Source organism: Geotrypetes seraphini, chromosome 2 (genome assembly GCF_902459505.1).
Source record: "Geotrypetes seraphini chromosome 2, aGeoSer1.1, whole genome shotgun sequence".
Lineage (NCBI taxonomy): Eukaryota > Metazoa > Chordata > Amphibia > Gymnophiona > Dermophiidae > Geotrypetes > Geotrypetes seraphini.
The window spans coordinates 432,827,479-432,846,080 of record NC_047085.1 but is presented as its reverse complement, the minus strand read 5'-3'; the positions used below and the strand labels follow the sequence as shown (position 1 = coordinate 432,846,080).

General features: G+C 41.3%; 1 protein-coding gene across 11 annotated transcripts in view; it reads right to left on the bottom strand.

The window, feature by feature from the left end:
* CACNB2 (calcium voltage-gated channel auxiliary subunit beta 2) overlaps nt 1-18,602 on the bottom strand; it is a 508,378-nt gene that overhangs the window by 10,566 nt on the left and 479,210 nt on the right. For 10 of the 11 annotated variants that reach the window (XM_033931290.1, XM_033931294.1, XM_033931291.1 and 7 more), the window contains one exon: nt 9,983-10,078. The exons of the other annotated variant lie outside the window; for it this stretch is intronic. In XM_033931290.1, the coding sequence (XP_033787181.1) occupies nt 9,983-10,078 (96 nt within the window). The remainder of the gene's footprint in view (nt 1-9,982; nt 10,079-18,602) is intronic. 11 annotated transcript variants of the gene reach the window in all.

Sequence of the window (18,602 nt, the reverse complement as noted above, 5' to 3'; positions counted from 1 at the left end):
GTCTTTGTTATAAAGTTCTCTATGGCATGGCACCTATTTACTTATCTGAATTAATTTCCTTTGCTCAATCTACAAACATACATAAGAGAAGTTCACATTCGATTTTCGTTTCCCCTCCATCAGGCAGCACTATGAGGTAAAGATCTAGAACAATTGCTTACGCCTACTACTTATGGAAACGCCTAAAAACATATCTGTTCCTGAAACATCTAGGCAGCTGACCCGTACAACTCTTTCTCCTCAATAACTGATCCTCTGAGCTGTTAATCACTAGCTTCCACCCTGTTAAATTCAATCTATTTGTACCGTCTTTTAATCTTTGTAAACCGCATAGAACTTCACGGTTCTGCGGTATATAAACTGTTGTTATTATTATTATTATTATTATTATAATCTAAGTGTCCACTTAGTTCACACAGTCTCTTTAATTTTCCATCTATCAAAGGCTGGCTGACGTTATAAAAAACATCATCAATGTTTCCTATCAGGCGGCTTTATGGTATAAGGAATTCAAACCTTTGTTACTGAGCTCTGTCTTCTCGTCATTTTCTAAAGCAATTGAAAACACATTTGTTTGCTAACTAATCAACCCCTTCTTTTACTAAGGCACGCTAGCGTTTTAGCGTGCACTAAATGCTAACGAATCCATAGAATATGATAGATGCATTAGCGCACCTTAGTAAAAGGACCCCCAAATCTTTCTAATCTGTATGCGGTACAGAAGTGATTTGTTATGTTATCCCTTCAAATTATATAAGTTGACACAGAAAGCAAAATCTGAAAAAACATTCATATGTTCCCGTATCAAAAATATAAATGATAATTAAAATATTAGTGAGTGAGAATCCTCAGTTTTCAACAACTCATGAAAGGGAAATCCCCTTATTCAGAGTTGTTGACTTTAATTAAACCTAACCGGGGATAAGTGTGTGAAACATCCCAGGACCTCTCCGTTTGTGTAAATAATGTGTTTGAACAAAAAAAGTGTTCCTCCTTCTGTGCAAACTTGCAATATAAACTACAGTCTTAATAGAATCAATTTTAAACATATCATCCTACGTCCAAAATATTTACTAGAAAACTAAATCCAGTTCACAGTTGTAGGGCTGACAAAAAATAAACACTGCACTTATCGCACAGATTTTCAGTCGTATGCTGCATTTAATTCAGGTTTTCAGCGGCATGCTGCATTTAGTATAATTCTGTCCAGAACTGTGGTTACAGAATACTAGTTTATGTCCATATTGCACATCTAACTTTAGACATAAACACTTATGCCAGCAAAACAGTTAGTGTTAAGGGTGACGGGACTAAATCGCGCGAGACAACGGCGCGCCGACAACTGAGCGCTCACGCGATTTTGTCTATGAACCGGTGACGGGACTAAATTGCGCGAGACAACGGCGCGCCGACAACTGAGCGCAAGGTTGATGGCGCGCCGAAGAAAAGCACTATTTTAAAGGGCTCCAACGGGGGTGTGTGGGGTTTACTTAACAGACATTGCGCTGGCGTTGTGGGGGGTTTGGGGGGTTGTAACCCCCCACATTATACTTAAAACTGAAGTTTTTCCCTTAAAAACAGGCAAAAAGTTCGGTTTCAAATATAACGAGGGGGGTTACAACCCCCCCAAACCCCCCACAATGCCAGCGCAATGTCTGTTAAGTAAAATAGGGGGGTTCCCCACCAACACCCCCCATCGGAACCCTTTAAAATAGTGCTTTTCTTCGGCGTGCCGTCAACCTTGCGCTCAATTGTCTGCGCTCAGTTGTTGATGCGCCGTTGTCTCACGCGATTTTGTCTGTGAACCGTGTTAAGTTCTCGTGCCCAACTTTAGCAGTGAGATGCATAACCTGCCCCTGCCTCTCCTGGGTGCCCCCCCCCCCACAAGTGCAACTGTAAGCTCTGGATTTTTCACATGTCAAGAAGAGTAGGGCCAGATAAATGGTCTCCCCCCCCCTAAAAAAAAAGGGGAGAAGAGGCCTGAAAAGGTCCAACAAAATTTTATTAAATAACAGGTTAGAAAGGCTCTCGATGTCGACCACAAAGCTACAACTCAACACGGGACCATGTTTCGGCACGTAAAAGCCAGCATCAGGAGTCCCTAATCTTATGATAAATGCAGAGTCTTATAAATATCACATGAGGACACATAACCTTGGAAGAACAAACAGGCTATTGTTACAAACCAATGGCATTTTTCACCCACATTTTATAGAATACCAACTAAGAGGTCAATTGTGCACATAACTAGTATCAATTATTGCTTGCTAACATCAATTGTCAGCTCATTATTATATTGTTATACAGTGGTGCCTCACACAACGAACTTAATTTGTTCCAGGAGCAAGTTTGTTATGCGAAAAGTTCGTTATGTGAAACGCGTTAAGCGCAGTGACTAACGACTGCCTGCAGCGCCTGCGCGGAAGGATGCAATACATCGGCAGCGATCATGGAAGCTCGGGTGACTTCGTTGTGTGAAACGAAGTTCGTTGTATGAATCATGACATGAAGTTCGTTGTGTGCAGCGTTCGCTGTGCGAGGCGTTCTTTATGCGAGGCACCACTGTACCTTATTCTGCAACTTACAGCTTTGAATGCTAAGTGTTAAGTTTGGTGTGGAAGTTTATAGGATTTCCCCTTAATATAGAGTTGGATTTTGTTGGAGTGAATGGACAAGGGGTAGAAATATCTAAAGGCTGGGATAATTCATATTGTTTCAGTTTAATACTAAATTATATGTAACTCATTCTGGGCTTAAATTGGAGTGAACAATTAAACTGAAATAAACTTTTTCCACTGAGAAGCAGGGTTGAGTCACGTACATAAGTAGGCGGCATTATCTAATGGTACTGGGATGGAGCTGTTCTCCCAGATCTCAGAATTTAGTGTGAAGTTCTGAGGAGCTGTGGCCATTCCTACATGCTGTTCAGTTTTGTTTCTCTGTTCTGCTATACAGAAATGTGAAAAAGCTCTCCCAACAAAATTGTTTTGTTCATTCTTTTCAGTACACAGCCACAGGTTTCCAATATTTATCTCTACTTTGGATACCACAAGTACTTTTCCTTCCAGAATGTTGACTTTTTGTTTATTCCCTTTCTGTGCCACAAACTCTTAGGTAGAGGCTCTGCACCCATTCTGCCTCATCTGTCATGACTTGAAAAACTATGTTTTGCCTGGTCAGTTTGATACTCCAGCAAAAAAACAGGCTAGGCCATCTCCATCAATGGAACTTCCTGTCTCCAGTTGTGGTGTATAAGCTATAAGGGGACTGCTTTGATTTCTCACTTGGTTCAAAATGATGCCTCAGGTAAACACCTACAACCTGCGCAGGGGCCAGTGGTTAATAGAGTGTCTCAGCTCATTCACGGCTTCTCTTGCTGATTCCCTAGCTCTTCTCTGTGCAATCAAACTTCTTTGCTTCTTGCTTCCTCTTAGTGAAGTGACCTTGTGTATGGGCAGGAGGGCTTCCATTTTATCAGTCTCACAGTGCAAATTCACAGTCTAATTCCTGTCAGTATTGTGCATCCATAACCCATCGGGGTTTGCCTTGCATACAGTCTTCCAATGCACAGCCACCGGATAAAGCTTTACTTTCCACAGCTCTTAATAAAGTTCCATCTATACTACATTGTCATTTCCTGTTTTACCATTTTGGCCGTCTCTGCTCTCTTCTTCATCTTATCCTCCAATTCCTCTCATGCCAAGAGTTCTGACCTAGCTCCAGTGAGGCTAAAACACTATGATTCTCATAGTGCCCTACAAACCTCAATAAAGCTGATTCCCTGTTCTTTTGAACAAGGCAGTTCTAACTCCTCACAAGTGGCCCATGACATTATCGCAGGTCCTCTTACAAAGATATTTATACTGTCTTGACCATCAGACTTACTTTAATAGAATATTTTAGTACACAGTCAGCTTAGGTTCTGGTGGACAAACTTCCACATCACAATCTGTTATGGTCATTTTGTTTCATGCATAGTCATGATTGCATAAACCCCTACACTGTGAGACCTAAAATTGATGATTTCACTAATGAAATCACTTTTTGAACCTATGATCTTTGCATCTCTGAAGTTCTTAACTTTGAAAATATGCTTCCTAGCAGTTATCGCTTCAGCCAGGACAGTAAATGGTCTTCAGGCACTGGTAACACATGATCAATTTATTTGACTAGGTGACCAGAGAACTGGAAAGAGGGTGAGCAAGATGGGGTATATTTAGATTTTAGCAAAGCCTTGTCAATGTTCCACAAAGGTGTCTAATAAATAACCTAAATGCCCTTGGGATGGGCCCCAAAGTGATGGACTGGGTCAGGAACTGGATACATGGCAGAGGTCAATGGAGATCGCTCTGAGGAAAGGGATTTTACCAATGGTGTGCCTCAAGGTTTGGTTCTTGAACCTGTACTTTTTAATATTTTTGTAAGGGCTACTGGCTTGATAGACCATTGGTCTGACCCAGTAAGGCTATTCTTATATTGCTGAAGGGCTGTTAGGTAAGATTTGCCTTTTTGCAGATGATACAAAAATCTGAAATAGAGTAGACACCACTGATGGTGTGAATAACATGAGAAAGGACCTAGCGAAGCTTGAAAAATGGTCTGAAATTTGGCAGCTAAAATTTAATGCTAAGAAATACAAGGTCATGCATTTAGGCCGCAAAAACCTGAGGGAACAGTATAGAGGGTGAATAATTTTTGTTCATGAAAGAGGAGTGGGACTTGGCTGTGATAGTATGTGATGACCTTAAGGTGGCCAAACAGATTGAAAAGGTGACCACAAAAGCTAGAAGGATGCTAGAGTGTATAAGGAGAGGTATGGCCAGTAGGAAAAAGGAGGTATTGATGGCCCTGTATAATACTCTTGTGAGACCTCATTTAGAATATTATGTACAATTTTGGAGATTGCACCTTCAAAAAGGTATGAACAGAATGGAGTCGGTCCTGAGGAAGGCTACTAAATTGGTTGGTGGTCTTCATCATAAGGTGTATGGGGACAGACTTAAAGATCTCAATATGTATATGGAGGAAAGGCTAGAGAAATGATAGAGATGTTTAAAATACCTACATGATAAGCCCGGGAGGTTTGGGGGTCTTATAGATAGCAGAAATGTTTTCTTGGTATATGGGATCCCTATCTGCTTACCCTTCCACACCATGTACATAGTAGGACTTTAAACAGGCTGTAGGTCTGCCGTAGTAGCCTGCTGTCACTGCTTCCCATGTGCTCTCGCTTCTATTCACACCTAAGGGGCAATATAGGAGGATGGGCGGGAGGGGGTAAGGATTGGAGAGGAGATAGAAGTGAAGGGAGGAAAGATACAGTTTGGACTCTGCAACTTTGTTGAGCTGGTGGGGAGGCAGAGGGCACCCATCCGATGAGCTGAAGCTCTTGGATGGAGGTAACTTTTCATGTAAAGTGGTCCTTTAATTCCAGTGGTTTAAATTCAGTTAGTTCAGTGGGTATTCAGTTCTGGTTCTTTCTATAGGTTTGTTTCCCTGCAGAGTGAACTCTGCAGCCATGGGACAAGGGATATATTGTCTCAGTTATATAAGCTGCCAAGTTTGTACTGTTCTTCTCTGCAGGTGTCTTTATTGTATTTTTCTTGTGTCGACCTTAAAACAAATTGTTTTCCACTACCTGGGGGGGGGGGGGATGATAGACCTTGGTCTGGTTATCCAAAGCTTCTAGGGATATGGGTGTTCGGGAGAACGGGAGGGCAGGAGCTAGAGATATACTTTATATAAAAATGGTTTCTGGTTGTTTCCATATGCTGGCATGGTTGTTTTATTATGTATTGCTGCCTTACAAACTGTTTTGAAGTACTTTATAGCTGTTATTTTGCTACCATCAATAAAAAATTGTTTGAAATTAAAATACCTACATGACATAAATGCTCATGTGGTGAGTCTCTTTCATTTGAAAGGAAGCTCTGGAATGAGAGGGCATAGGATGAAGTTAAGAGGTGATAGCTCAGGAGTAATCTAATAAAATACTTTTTTTACAGAAAGGGTAGTAGATGCATGGAATATTCTCCCTGTAGAGGTGGTGGAGATTGTGTCTGAACTCAAGAAAGCATGGAACAGGCATGTGAGATCTCTAAGGGAGAGGAGGAGATAGTGGATGCTATGGATGGACCATTTAGCCTTTATCTACTGTCATGTTTCTTAACCTTACATGTAATTCCATCACAAGGTGGTTCCTTAAACACATCCCAGATACTTGTCTAAAAGGTGGCATCATTTCACCTAAATGAGGAAATAGTTCTTTATCCCTACAGTCCAATTCTTCATTCAAATTTTTATGAGAAAGACCTCCATACTTATACTATAAATGTCATCCTGCCTTCTACTTAAAAACAACTGATGCTATTTTAATACAGATTCCATTTTATGCAATGAGACCTAGTTTCTAATAACTGAGGTTAGCAATAACATAACACATTAACGGTAGTCCAAATTGATAACTTTCCTCCTTAACTAGTTAAGTAAACAACTCAAATTTTCACCTCATTGATTTTAATAAAATTAGTATATTAACACCAAAAAAACCCTCTAGCAAACGGGCTGGCTTCTTATATATGTCGTGAACAAGCAGGTTATCCTCAGTTCCAAAGTTATCTCATCAAATTAGAGCTACTGTGTCCAGCCCTTTCTTTGTAGTTTCATTTTATTGTTTGGACCAAGCTAGAGCACAGGACAATGCCTGTGGTCAAGCAGTGCTTGTCAATCTGCCTCTATGAACTAACAATTCTCACACATTATAGTGCAGAATGCTCAAAATACTACGACAATTTCATTCTGGTCAGTTCTAATTTTGGAAGTACAGTGGTACCTCGGTTTATGAATGCACTGGTTTGCGAGTGTTTTGCAAGACGAGCAAAACATTTGCAAAATCGGCACCTCGGAAACCGAGCGTGCATCAATTTAAGAGTGCCCCCCCCCGCGATCTGGCACCTTCCCCCCCCCCCCAGCCGCGATCTGAAGTCCCCCAGACCCACCCGAACTCGCTTCTTACTCTCATCTCGGCCTCGGCACCGGTATGTCCTGTGCGTTGGTGCCAGTGCCCAAAGATCGGCCTCCTCTTCTGTGCTGGGTCTTGAGCATCTGCGCATGCTCAAGGCCTGCGAATTCACGTTCTCTCCGAGATCTCCGAGAAACATGATGGCAGATGAAGCCAAATGGCCTATCTAGTCTGCCCATCTGAAGCATCCACTATCCTTTCCTTTCCCTAACAGATCCCACATGCCTGTCCCATGCTTTCTTGACCTCTGACACAGTCTGTCTCCACCACCTCTGCCAGGAGAATATTTCACATACAGTATCTATAACCCTTTCAACCCCTGATCTTATCACCTCTTAACTTCATCCTATGCCCTCTCATTCCAGAATTTTCCTTCATTTGAAAAAGGTTCACCTCCTGTACATTAATGCCATGGACATATTTAAATGTCTCTATCATATTACCTCTCTCCCACCTTTCTTCCAGAGTATACATATTGAGGTCTCTAAGTTTGTCTCCTTCTGCTTTATGATGAAGACCATTAATTAATTTTTTGAAGGTACAGTCTCCAGAATTGCACACATTATTCCACCAGAGACTTATACAATGGCACTATCACTTCTTTTCCTACTGGCTATTCATCTCCTTATGAACCTGAGCATCCTCCTGGCTTTGACCATCACCTTTTCTACCTGTTTTGCCACCTTAAGGTCATCTGACACAATCATCCCCAAGTCCTGCTCTTCTTTCATACACAGAAGTACTTCGTTCCCTATACTATACCGTTCTCTTGGATTTTTACAGCCCAAGTGCATGACTTTACATTTTTTAGCATTCAATTTTAGTTGCAAATTAGACCATTCTTCAAACTTTGCTAGATCCCACCTCATGTTATCCTCACCCTATGGGGTGTCTACCCTATTAAAGAGTTTGGTATCATCTGCAAAAAGACAAACTTACCAGACAATCCTTCTGCAATATCACTCACAAAGATGTTAAAAAGAATCAGCAAGAGGTCAGATCCCTGTGGCATTCTACTAACAACATCCTTTTCCTCGGAGCAAACTCCATTTACCACTACTTCCTTCCACTTAACCAGTTTTTAATCCAGTCCTGACTGTCTGTCTAACCACAACTCAAGAATGGGCAAACAAACTTTGCCTGAACCCAAGAAAAACAGAGATTCTTTGGGTTCCTAACACAAGTGGACAAATACCTGACTTCTATTGGAACGACTTACGGCGGAGGATTCATGAGCTGCCATGAGGATCATCTTCAGTTTTGTCATCTGTGGTGATGACCTCAGATCAAATGAACAGAAATGTTTTGAAATTTTAATCAAAAGTGGCTCTGTACAGTATACCCTCTCAATCTACTGTATAATCTTAGCATCTAAATGTTAGCGCCATTTACATGCTAAGTTTATAATAATAATAATTTTATTTTTGTATACCGCATTACCATGGAAGTTCTATGCGGTTAACAGATGAAGAGACTGTACATTACAGCGAAGTTACACAATTTTTTTTTTTTTGGCATAGCTACAATTACATTTTCGGCGACTCTACATTTACCGTGAAGTTATTTTTCAGGTCGGTTACTATTGTAGAGAAGTTACATTTGTTGTAAGTTGCATATATATTGCGGAGTTCATACAGTAGTGTTACATACGGCGGTGCTATATAATATATAAGTTTATAGAATACTAGCTCTTATGTGCATGAATGTTAAGTGGTATTCTACAATTTTAACGTGCAGTTGCAAGGGGCACACATATGGGCAGGGCATGGTTGGATCCCATACTTTGGTTCATAACTTATATAAATTATGTGCTGAAGTGCAACTTGTATGAACTACTACTACTATTGCTTATTACTTATTCAGCACTGAAAGGCGTACACAGCTCTGTACATTTTGACATTTATAGATGGTCCCTGCTAAGAAGAGCTTACAATCTAACTCGGACAGACAGACATCACATATAGGGTTAGGGATGCAGAAGGTGAGAGGAGTTAGGAGCCGAATGCACTCTCAAAGAGGTGTGCTTTTAACTGGGCCTTGAACTCTGCCAGAGACGGAGCCTGCCATAGGGATTCAGGTAGCTTGTTCCAAGCATATGGCGCAGCAAGGCAGAAGGGACAGAGTCTGGAGTTAGCAATTGAAGAGAAGGGAACATATAGGAGGGACTTACCAGCTAAGCGGAGCTCATGAGGGTTTCATAGGGGGAGATAAGTGAAGAGAGATAATGAGAGGCAGCTGAATGAGTGCGTTTGTAGATCAGTAAGAGGAGTTTGAATTGTTTTCGGAAACAGATGGGAAGCCAATGAAGTGACTGTAGGAGAGGGACAACATAAGCATAGCGACTCTCCTGGAATATGAGTCGTGCAGCCGAATTCTGGATGGATTGGAGGGGAGCGAGATGGCTAAGTGGAAGGCCTGAGCGTAGCAAGTTGCAGTAGGCTAAGCGTGAGGTGATGAGGGCGTGGATAAGTGTGTGGACATTAAAAAAAAATTATCGTGTGAGAACTTACTGACACCTATTTTGTAGGTAGCAAGGGTCAAGTGCTAATCCTGTGTTAATCAGTGCATGGTAATGCAATTGCATTAACTGATTAGCACAGAAACACCTGCTCTCTGTCCCTAGACGTGCCCCCTCCCATAAAAATGTAAAATTATTTTTTTTAGCATGTGGTTTGCATGCATAGACCCCAAAACTTATCTCAGGACGACTGAGTGCACTCTATGGTTAGCCATTTTTACGTACAGTAAGAACCTGCTAGTGCTTACTGCAGCTTAGGGCCCTTTAGAAACGTAATTAGATTTAGATGCTAAAGTCAAAGAAAAGCCAGCCATGAATTCTGCTGATCCCAGTTTCATAAAGGTTTCATGCTTTCTGTACTTGAATAAAACTCATGAACAGTTATGTGAAAAATCTTACATGTTTCCATTCCACCGTAATACAGTAAAAATGAAAAAACTCACTGGAGGACACTGAGCCAGTTTGTCGGCTGCCACCATCTGAACATTAAGGTGTTTAGCTTGAGATTTCCCTCGAGACTTTATAAGCCTTTGTAAGACCTGTGGAAAAAATGAGACTTAGTAGGAATACAACAAGGGGATAAAAGAACCATTGAGGTGGCTACTGATAAAGTTGACGCATTCTGGACCGCCACTCTGAAATTGAGTCTCTCCACTACCTTGTGACTTGTCAGGAGTCAGCACCTGCCAAAGGATGATGGACATCCTTATTCACTTTTATTGCAGTGCACAAGGATGATGGACTTGTGCACTCTTATTGCAGTGCTGCACCTCCAGAGAAAACCCATACAACTCAATGTAGCCGTGCAGACTGTTGGCAATAAACTTTATCCAACTAGAAATTCATGAGAGACGCACCAGTGAAGCAATAACAATGTTTTTTATTACGTTCTTGCAAGAACGGGCCTCATGTAAATATTCACACCGGATTCTCTATTACATCAGGTTATATACATTCATCATAAACCTACCTCAACCCACACTTCAACCTGAATTGCAACACTAAGAACTCCCGCAGAATTCATCTGTTCGCCTTCCCCTCACTAAAACTATATCACCTCAAAAGGTTCTTCGACAAAACCTTCGCCTTTCAGGCGGCTAAACTGAACCCATGGCTAGCCCAAATGGTGCTCGAGGCCCCCAGTTACCTTGACTTCAGAAAGCTACTCAAAATTCACCTATTCCACGGACACAACCCCTGATACCCCATCCTCCACTATTCCCACCCCCTCTTCAATGCACTGAAATCCCCTCCCTCTCCTTCTTACTGTACTCTCCTGCCCCACTACCCTCAATAACCTATACTTCCCTTCTCCGGCTAACCTCAATGACATCATTCTTTGTCAATTGTTCATTATTTTTTGTGCACTATTTGTAACTCTGATATGTTTATAACTTTGATAAATTTGCTGTGAACCGCCTAGAACTCCCTGGGTATGGCGGTATACAAAAATAAAGTTATTATTATTATTATTAAAACTCCAGCTGTCTACCGGCCCCATTGGTTAGGACCCAGTGGCTCACATTCTATCTAGCGTTACCAGATTTTCGGAAATGAAAATCTGGACCCATGGCCACACCCCTAGGCCTGCCCTGTTCTGCTTGAGTCACGCCCCATTCCACCCCTCAATCTGTTTGCTCGTCGGGACGGCAGCTGCACATGCACTGGTGGGATATAATGACATTACCGCATTGCATCACCGCACTGCATCCGTACCTGCACAGATGCCATCCCGACGTCGCTCATTGTTAGAAGCTTTTCAAAACCTGGACAAAGTGGCGGATTTTGAAAAGCCTGGATATGTCCTCGAAAAGAAGGACATGTTCGGAGAAATCCAGATGTCTGCTAACCCTAATCCTATCAACCCTAAACTATTCTATTTCCGTTGTTCCCTCTCCTGTTAACATCTCCTCTTACTCTTGCCAAAACCTCCCCAGAACGACCCTAACTCTTACTTATTTTTACCCTTTTCTAGCATTTCTACATCAGTGCAGCAGGAAACAAACTAGCCTCTCTTACCACTTCCTCGTTCTTTTTCCTGTACTGTCTGTCAGTGCATATCTCTATTTTTGCACCTGCTTCCCTATTGCAATAAGCAACACACATCACTTTATTTAACTGATCTATGCTTCCACTACAATAAGCAAAATATATTCTATGTACTGTTTACCCCAAGACCAATATTCAAAAACCTGCTCAGCAATATAGGCACCTACATTTAAGAGAAATTTCAATTAAGCTTGAACATCAATCTTTGAACTGAAAATAGGCAACTACCTTTAGGAACCTAAAACTGAGATGACTAAACTTAGGTCTGCAAATCAGTGGTGTCTACATCTAGGTCTTACTTATTGAACTGCCCACTTTTAGGATCCAAAAATGAATCTAAATGCAGGTGTCCAGTAGAAAATGGGGGAAAGGGGTTCATGTAGGAAGATTTAGATCAGTGGTTCCCCACCTTGTCCTGGAGGACCACTAGGCCAGTTGGGTTTTCAGGATAGCCCTAATGAATATGCATGGAGCAGATTTGTGTGCTTGGCATCTCCATTGTATGCAGATCTCTCTCATTCATATTCATTAGGGCTATCCTGAAAACCCGACTGGCCTGGTGGTTCTCCAGGACATGGTTGGGAGCCACTGATTTAGAACTTGACTCATGACACAGAACAATGAAAACAAGAACACTGAAATAAGCATAAGTCATCACCAAACAAGTGTCCAGAGGGTAAAAGAAAATCTATAGAACACAAAGATGGGCATAATAAAAAAAACAACATGTAAGTCCCCTTTTGGCCTAAGGCCCTAAACGCTGAAAGTAGCAGCAGAGAAAATGTCCATTCTCAAAAAAAACATCCAAAATGAGTTTTTTTTATAGAATGGCCTACCTTAAGGGTAGGCTATTCCGGTCCTCGAGAGCCACAGGCAGGTCAGGTTTTCAGGATATCCACAATAAATATGCACGAGATAGATTTGCATCTCAAGGAGGCAGCACATGCACATCCATCTCATACATATTCATTACGAATATCCTGAAAACCTGACTTGCCTGTGGCTCTCAAGGACCGGAATTGCCTACTCCTGGCCTACCGCTACGTTTAGCAGTTTAAACGCCCAGACCACCACTAAGTCTAAACTTATAACACATTATCAAACAAAAAATAGCCCAAGTCCCAAACGCCCAAAACAAGACCTTTTAGGTGAAGGAGGGGCCAGTCCTTCACCTAAAAGCTGGATTCTGTAACCGGTGTCTGTCAATAATAACACCGGTTACAGAATCCACCCCCAGCAACGATTGCGGCAGGAGAGATGGCTCATCTCCCCTGCTGCAATTGCCCCCCCAAAAAATCCATGACCAGCGGCAGGAGAGATGACCAATCTCCAGTTCGGGGGATTGGGCTCCCTCCTGCCGGTATTGGTTCGGGGGTGGGGGGGTGGATCGCGATCGCAGCAGGAGAGATTAGGCATCTCTCCTGCTGTGATCAGCCCTTCCCCCCAGAACTGTCACGAACCGTGGCAGGAGATATTGGGCATCTCTCCTGCCACGATCATTGAGTGGGGGGGGGTGGGCAGGTTGCTGGGGCTGCTGAGATGATCGCGGCAGACGCGATCAGCTCAGCGGCCTCTTTTTGGAACTTACACCTGTTTTGACTTGGTTTAAGTCAAAAAGTATAAGTTCCGACTGGGCAACCTGTTAAAGGTTTTTTTTTTTTTAATTGAAGCTTTTGATATTGCGTACATAACAAAAATTTAATAAACTTGAAACTTGTTATACTTGCTGTACGACTAAGTCTATGTCGGCCCACCTCCCGCCATTTCCCCTCCTCTAAAAACGTCTCTTTTCGCTCTAGGCGTTTAGAGGCAGGAAAAAAGGCCTAAGCTGGTTTTAGATACGTCTAAAACCAGCTTTGATTATCGGTACTTGGACGATCTGGCTTTTTGATTTCCAAGTACCGATTTAGGCTACTTTTTGGATGGCTTTTTTTTTATTATGAGCCCCATAACCTTTCTGATTCTCTTTTGGACATGACTACGCATGGATAAAATGATTATTTTGAGGGCAAAAACAAAACTAAATGGCCCAAGATGATCTCATATCAATTTTTTTTTCTGAATTAATTCTTATAAGATGACCCGATGTGCAGCTTTTGAGTTACCTTCACTTATAGTCCTTGGTTAGTGTCATTTTGCTATACAGTAAATATTCAACATGCTTTGTTCTCATGTCAGCTAATGCCATTTACATTATGGGGCCACAAATGAGGTATGAAGCACCAAGGTGTTGTTTGAAGTGACTGAGAAGATGGTCCAGTATGGAAATTTTTTGTTTCTTTTTATGACTGGATCAGGGGCTAACATTTACTTTAGTGTTCATTTCTTTTTTTTAACGTCATTTGTTGTTTGTTTTTCATTTAAATAAATAAATAAAAATGAGAAATAAAAGAAAAGCAAAATTAAAATTTTCTGTGGATACCCCCTAAATAGCAGATGAAATCTAATGTGGACAAGTGCAAGGTGATGCAGATAAGGATTAATAATCCAATTTATATGTACACTATGCTGACTTCTACATAAGAAGAAGTTGCTATTCAGGAAAGGACCTTGGAGACAATGTAGATAACAGAACAGTACATTGAAATCCTCCGATCAGTAATGGTCAAGAAAGCACATGGAAATTATTTGAAAATGAACAGAGAAGACATTGGATACTATCATAATGTCGCTGTATAGATCTATATGACCACACCTTCGAATACAGAATATAGTTCTATTCACCTTATTTCAAAAATGAATAAAGTGGAACTAGAAAAATTACAAAGAAGGGCAACAAAATGACCAAAGCTATAGCAGTAGGAATTGAACCCAGGTCCCCATATGTACGTGTACAGTATATCCGGTCTAGTGCTTCCATTTATCACTCCTCTCCAACTCTGAACTATCTACGTCAATCTGCTCACTTTAATCTGGAATCACTTTCTTGCTGTAAGTCGCAATGATTCCATGTCAAAAACTGCAGAATATAAGAAGCTGTATTGTATATTGTGACTGAGATGGGGAACCCCAGTTCCAGGATAGGGAGATGAGAAGCCCGCCGGTGACAAAATCCCCAGAATATTTAGGAAAGCTGATATAACAGACCTAGGGGATATGAAGTTATGGAAACGGGGAAGGGCCTTCACAATCCATAGGAAGCAGTAAAAGAAAATAAAATCTGTCTACCCTGAAGGTGGTATAAGAGAAGAAAAGGGAAGTATCAGAGAGGTCCCATGGAACTCAGGACGATGTAGTGCAAAGCATTCATGTCCAATGGAAGACCTTGAAAGGTGGACCCAATCAGGAAAAGGCATACTAGGAAATATGTCTTTTAAAGGTCCTTACTCCAGGTGGGAGGAAAAAAGGGCAGAGTTTCCAGAAGATTCAAAGATGGTTTGGGAGTTTGAAGAGGAAACGGATACCATGGAAATCACTGACTGGAACAACCAAGAAGAAATGGAAGTTGAATCTTGTGAGATTTAAAATAATTTTGGTTTTCTCTTTTGTGTGTGAAAATTTTGCAGGAAGGCCAATTGGGGAGGTACTGGCTGAAAAAGGAAATGGTTGGTGGCCTTCCTCCCTTTTTCCCTGTTTATGCTCCCTGGGCAGGAGAAGGGTTTAAACAAAGGGAAGCTCTCAATGGATTGTTTTATTTTCTCTTTAATTGAAAAGTGCTCAGAGGCTCTGAATCAATATTTTGTGCCTCAAGAAATTGGCTTTGAGACTGTTGGGAGACAGACATTACTGTATTTGAATATGTTGTATATGTTTTTGTTAATGGAATTGTGTGCTTACTAAAGTATCAAGTATACGAGTCACTGTGGAATTTTGGTTACTGTTCTTTTGAGAATTCCAAGGAAAACTTTAAGTAACTGAATTAAATTATAATACAAGGGATCTTCAAAAGGTTTCCACACTTATTTTTTTAAACACTATTAAATATTTCAAAAGCAAATTACATCGCTTTTCCACATAATCACCCTGTTTTGCGTGACTGAGTAGTCACATAACATTCTATGACATGTCCTCTTACCACTTCTCCCGCCCCAACCATTTCCCATGAAAATAGAATCTTCTTCTCTCTCTACTTCATCCTGAGTATAAGGATATAAGGCAATATCTCCCAAAAGTTTTTTAGCTTTGGCACACTAAACGGAACAAATGTTTTTTTTTGGCACATTAAACAAAGCAAATGTTTTTCACAGCACATTATAATCAAAATTATAAAATTATAAAAACCAACAAAAAAGTGAAAGTAAAGCAGATAGAATATAATTGCTAATCAATGCAATGGATGTGCTTGATTCTTAGTGCAAATTAACTCAAAACAAGGCTCAATCGTTGACAAGCAAACAGGCATTTCATCATCCATCATCTACAGTCGTTCTCTTTTTTTAAATTTAATTTCTGTTAGAGCTGAAAATCCAACCCCTTCTTTTACAAACACATAGCATGGGGTTTTAGCGTTGGAACAGTTACTGCCACTGCTGGCGCTAAAACACACGCTATGCATTCGTAAAAGAGGGGGCAAAGATAAGAAGATCCAAACGGTAACAAAGTCTTGATTTCTTGGTTGATCAAGTTAGGATAACTAGAGAATGACACGGTGGCAGTTACCCGCGGCTAGCCGCGTTTAGCCGCAGGTAACCCGCTGAAACGGGGAAGAAAAAATAGTGGCCTCTGCGGGATGGGGACAAGGCCATTCACCGCCCCGTGGAACGGTGAATGGACTTGTCCCCTGAGGAGTAGTGGTTCGTGGCCAGTAGGGGGTGATGTTTATGGGACGGTAATGGAATAGATATCAGAACATGATAGTGCAGTATTTTTGTGGAGTTTTTCTACAAAAGTGCCTGTTTTTCGTATAATTCTGGGTAATTCTAGTTAGATACAAGCATATGTGTTAGTTAAGGACACGCCCAATAGAAGCGTACGACAAATTGGTGAATAAAAATCTGAATATAAATGAAGCTAAAGCCAGAAAAACACACTACAGATTAATATAAGGGAAATAATGGTGTTCTTTTTATGTACTTTGCTGTTGAGCCAGATCATGAAGGAAACCAGAGGATCCATTTTGGTTCTCTGTCTTTTCTATATCTTCTCAGTCTTTGGAATCCATTTTGTTTTCCAAGTCTTTGTTCTCAGCATCGTGGTGTTAATACCAGATGTGTTTTAGACTGCTAGGAAGATAATGTGTCCCAAACTAAGATATAGCAGGAATTAAATGTAGTTATGAATGAAAATTATGTATGGAATGCTTGGCCAAGCAAATATGACTGAAGTATGTGAGTGTATGGCTGTGTATTGAACAAAATAATTGGTAGAAGAACATAATATATATATATTTGCAACCTAAAGAAATTCAAAGGGCACAACATCTGGACATAATTAACAGTCTCTAGCATACAGAGGGGGAACCAGCCCCTCCTCCTCCAGGCTAAGGTTTCTGTGTGCAGATCCATAACCTGTCAGCTTAGGGAAAGTTTTTTCCTCTAAGGCTGAGAACATTTCAGCATCTTTTTAACAAATAATTTCTCTTAATATACTTTTGTGAAAATTATGATTTATATTCAGAAACGACTATAAGCAAACAAATGTACTTTTCTGAAACTTTTGTCTTTGTCTAATTTGAAATACCTCTTTTGTTGATTTTTATTGGTTGTCAAACTGATGATGTCACTGAGCCAAAAGTATATAATAGAGTGACTTGAGATATTAAGATGAGCTCGTTATCAGAAGGCCAGCATTTGGTAACTATAAAGATCTCCCATTAGCGCAACTGTTAATGCAAGCAATTATGCTTTATTCTTTTGAATCTCATAATGGAAAAATAGAAACAATAATTCAATAAATCTTAATTATAATTTTTAAAACCTTGCGCTGGTGTCATTTTGCATGTTTTATTATTTTTCAAACCTTGAGCTTTCAAGAAGGCGTCGATGTCCCTTGCTCACCCCGCAGTGAGGCAATCAAGATCGCGCGGTCCCTGCCATCTCCCTCCCTCCACCTTACCTTATCACTGTTCTTCAACCACCGGTTGAATTTCTGCCGGTCCGCGCAAAAAAAAAAAAGCCCCTCTTTACCCCTGCTCTCAGTCTAAAGCCACAGGAAGTCTTTCCGATGTCAATTCTGACGTCGGAGAGGACATTCTGGGCCAGCCAATCACTGCCTGGCTGGCCCAGAACGTCCTCTCCGACTTCAGAATTGAGTCAGAAAGAAGACTTTCCGGCTTTAGCAGCTGCAGCGGTAAGAGAAGAGGAAAAGGAGGGAGGCTTTTTTTTTTTTTTTTTGAGCGGCAGGGAGGCAGCAGGCTGGCTTTGGCTAGGGAGGGAGAAAGGTAGAGAGGAAGGCAGGCTTCGGGGGTGGGGTGGGACAAAAATTCTTGGTATGGTGGATGGGAATCATGGTGGATGGGAATCATGGTTTAAAAGCTTTACCGGTTTAAAAGCTTTACTGGGTAGTCCTGCTCTAAAGGTGGGGCTAAAACCAAAATATCTACTGTATTATTGTATTCGGCCAGGCAGGCTCATCCTAGCACGCTGCACATGCTGAGAATTTGCAGACCGAGGCCAGAGGGAAGGCAGTGAGAGGGACATAGGAAGGAGGCACTAGGGGCACTAAAGACAGGAAAATAATTCTTTTATTTCCGCCGGTCCACGGGTGTAAAAAGGTTGAAAAACACTGATGTAGAGTATGCCGGCTTTCTTTTTCGCCCAGCCGCATGCGCGGTTGCTCGAGTTGTTCAATCTTCTCCTCTCTTGCAACTTCCTGTTTCCGATTGCGTCAGAGGAGGATATTGAACAAATGAGCAGCCGCGCGTGCGGCTGGGCAAAAAAGAAAGCCAGCATACTCTACATCTAAGGTGAGGTGTTGGGAGGTAGATGGCAGAACGCTGCAATCGGTTGGGTGTCTGCTGTTTTTGTATCACTGCCTGCCTGCGCTCACGTTCCAGATCCTCCTACATTTTTAGTGTGCACAATTGACCTGATTTGAGCTATAGATGAACATAGAGGACACGTCATTGCAAGGAAG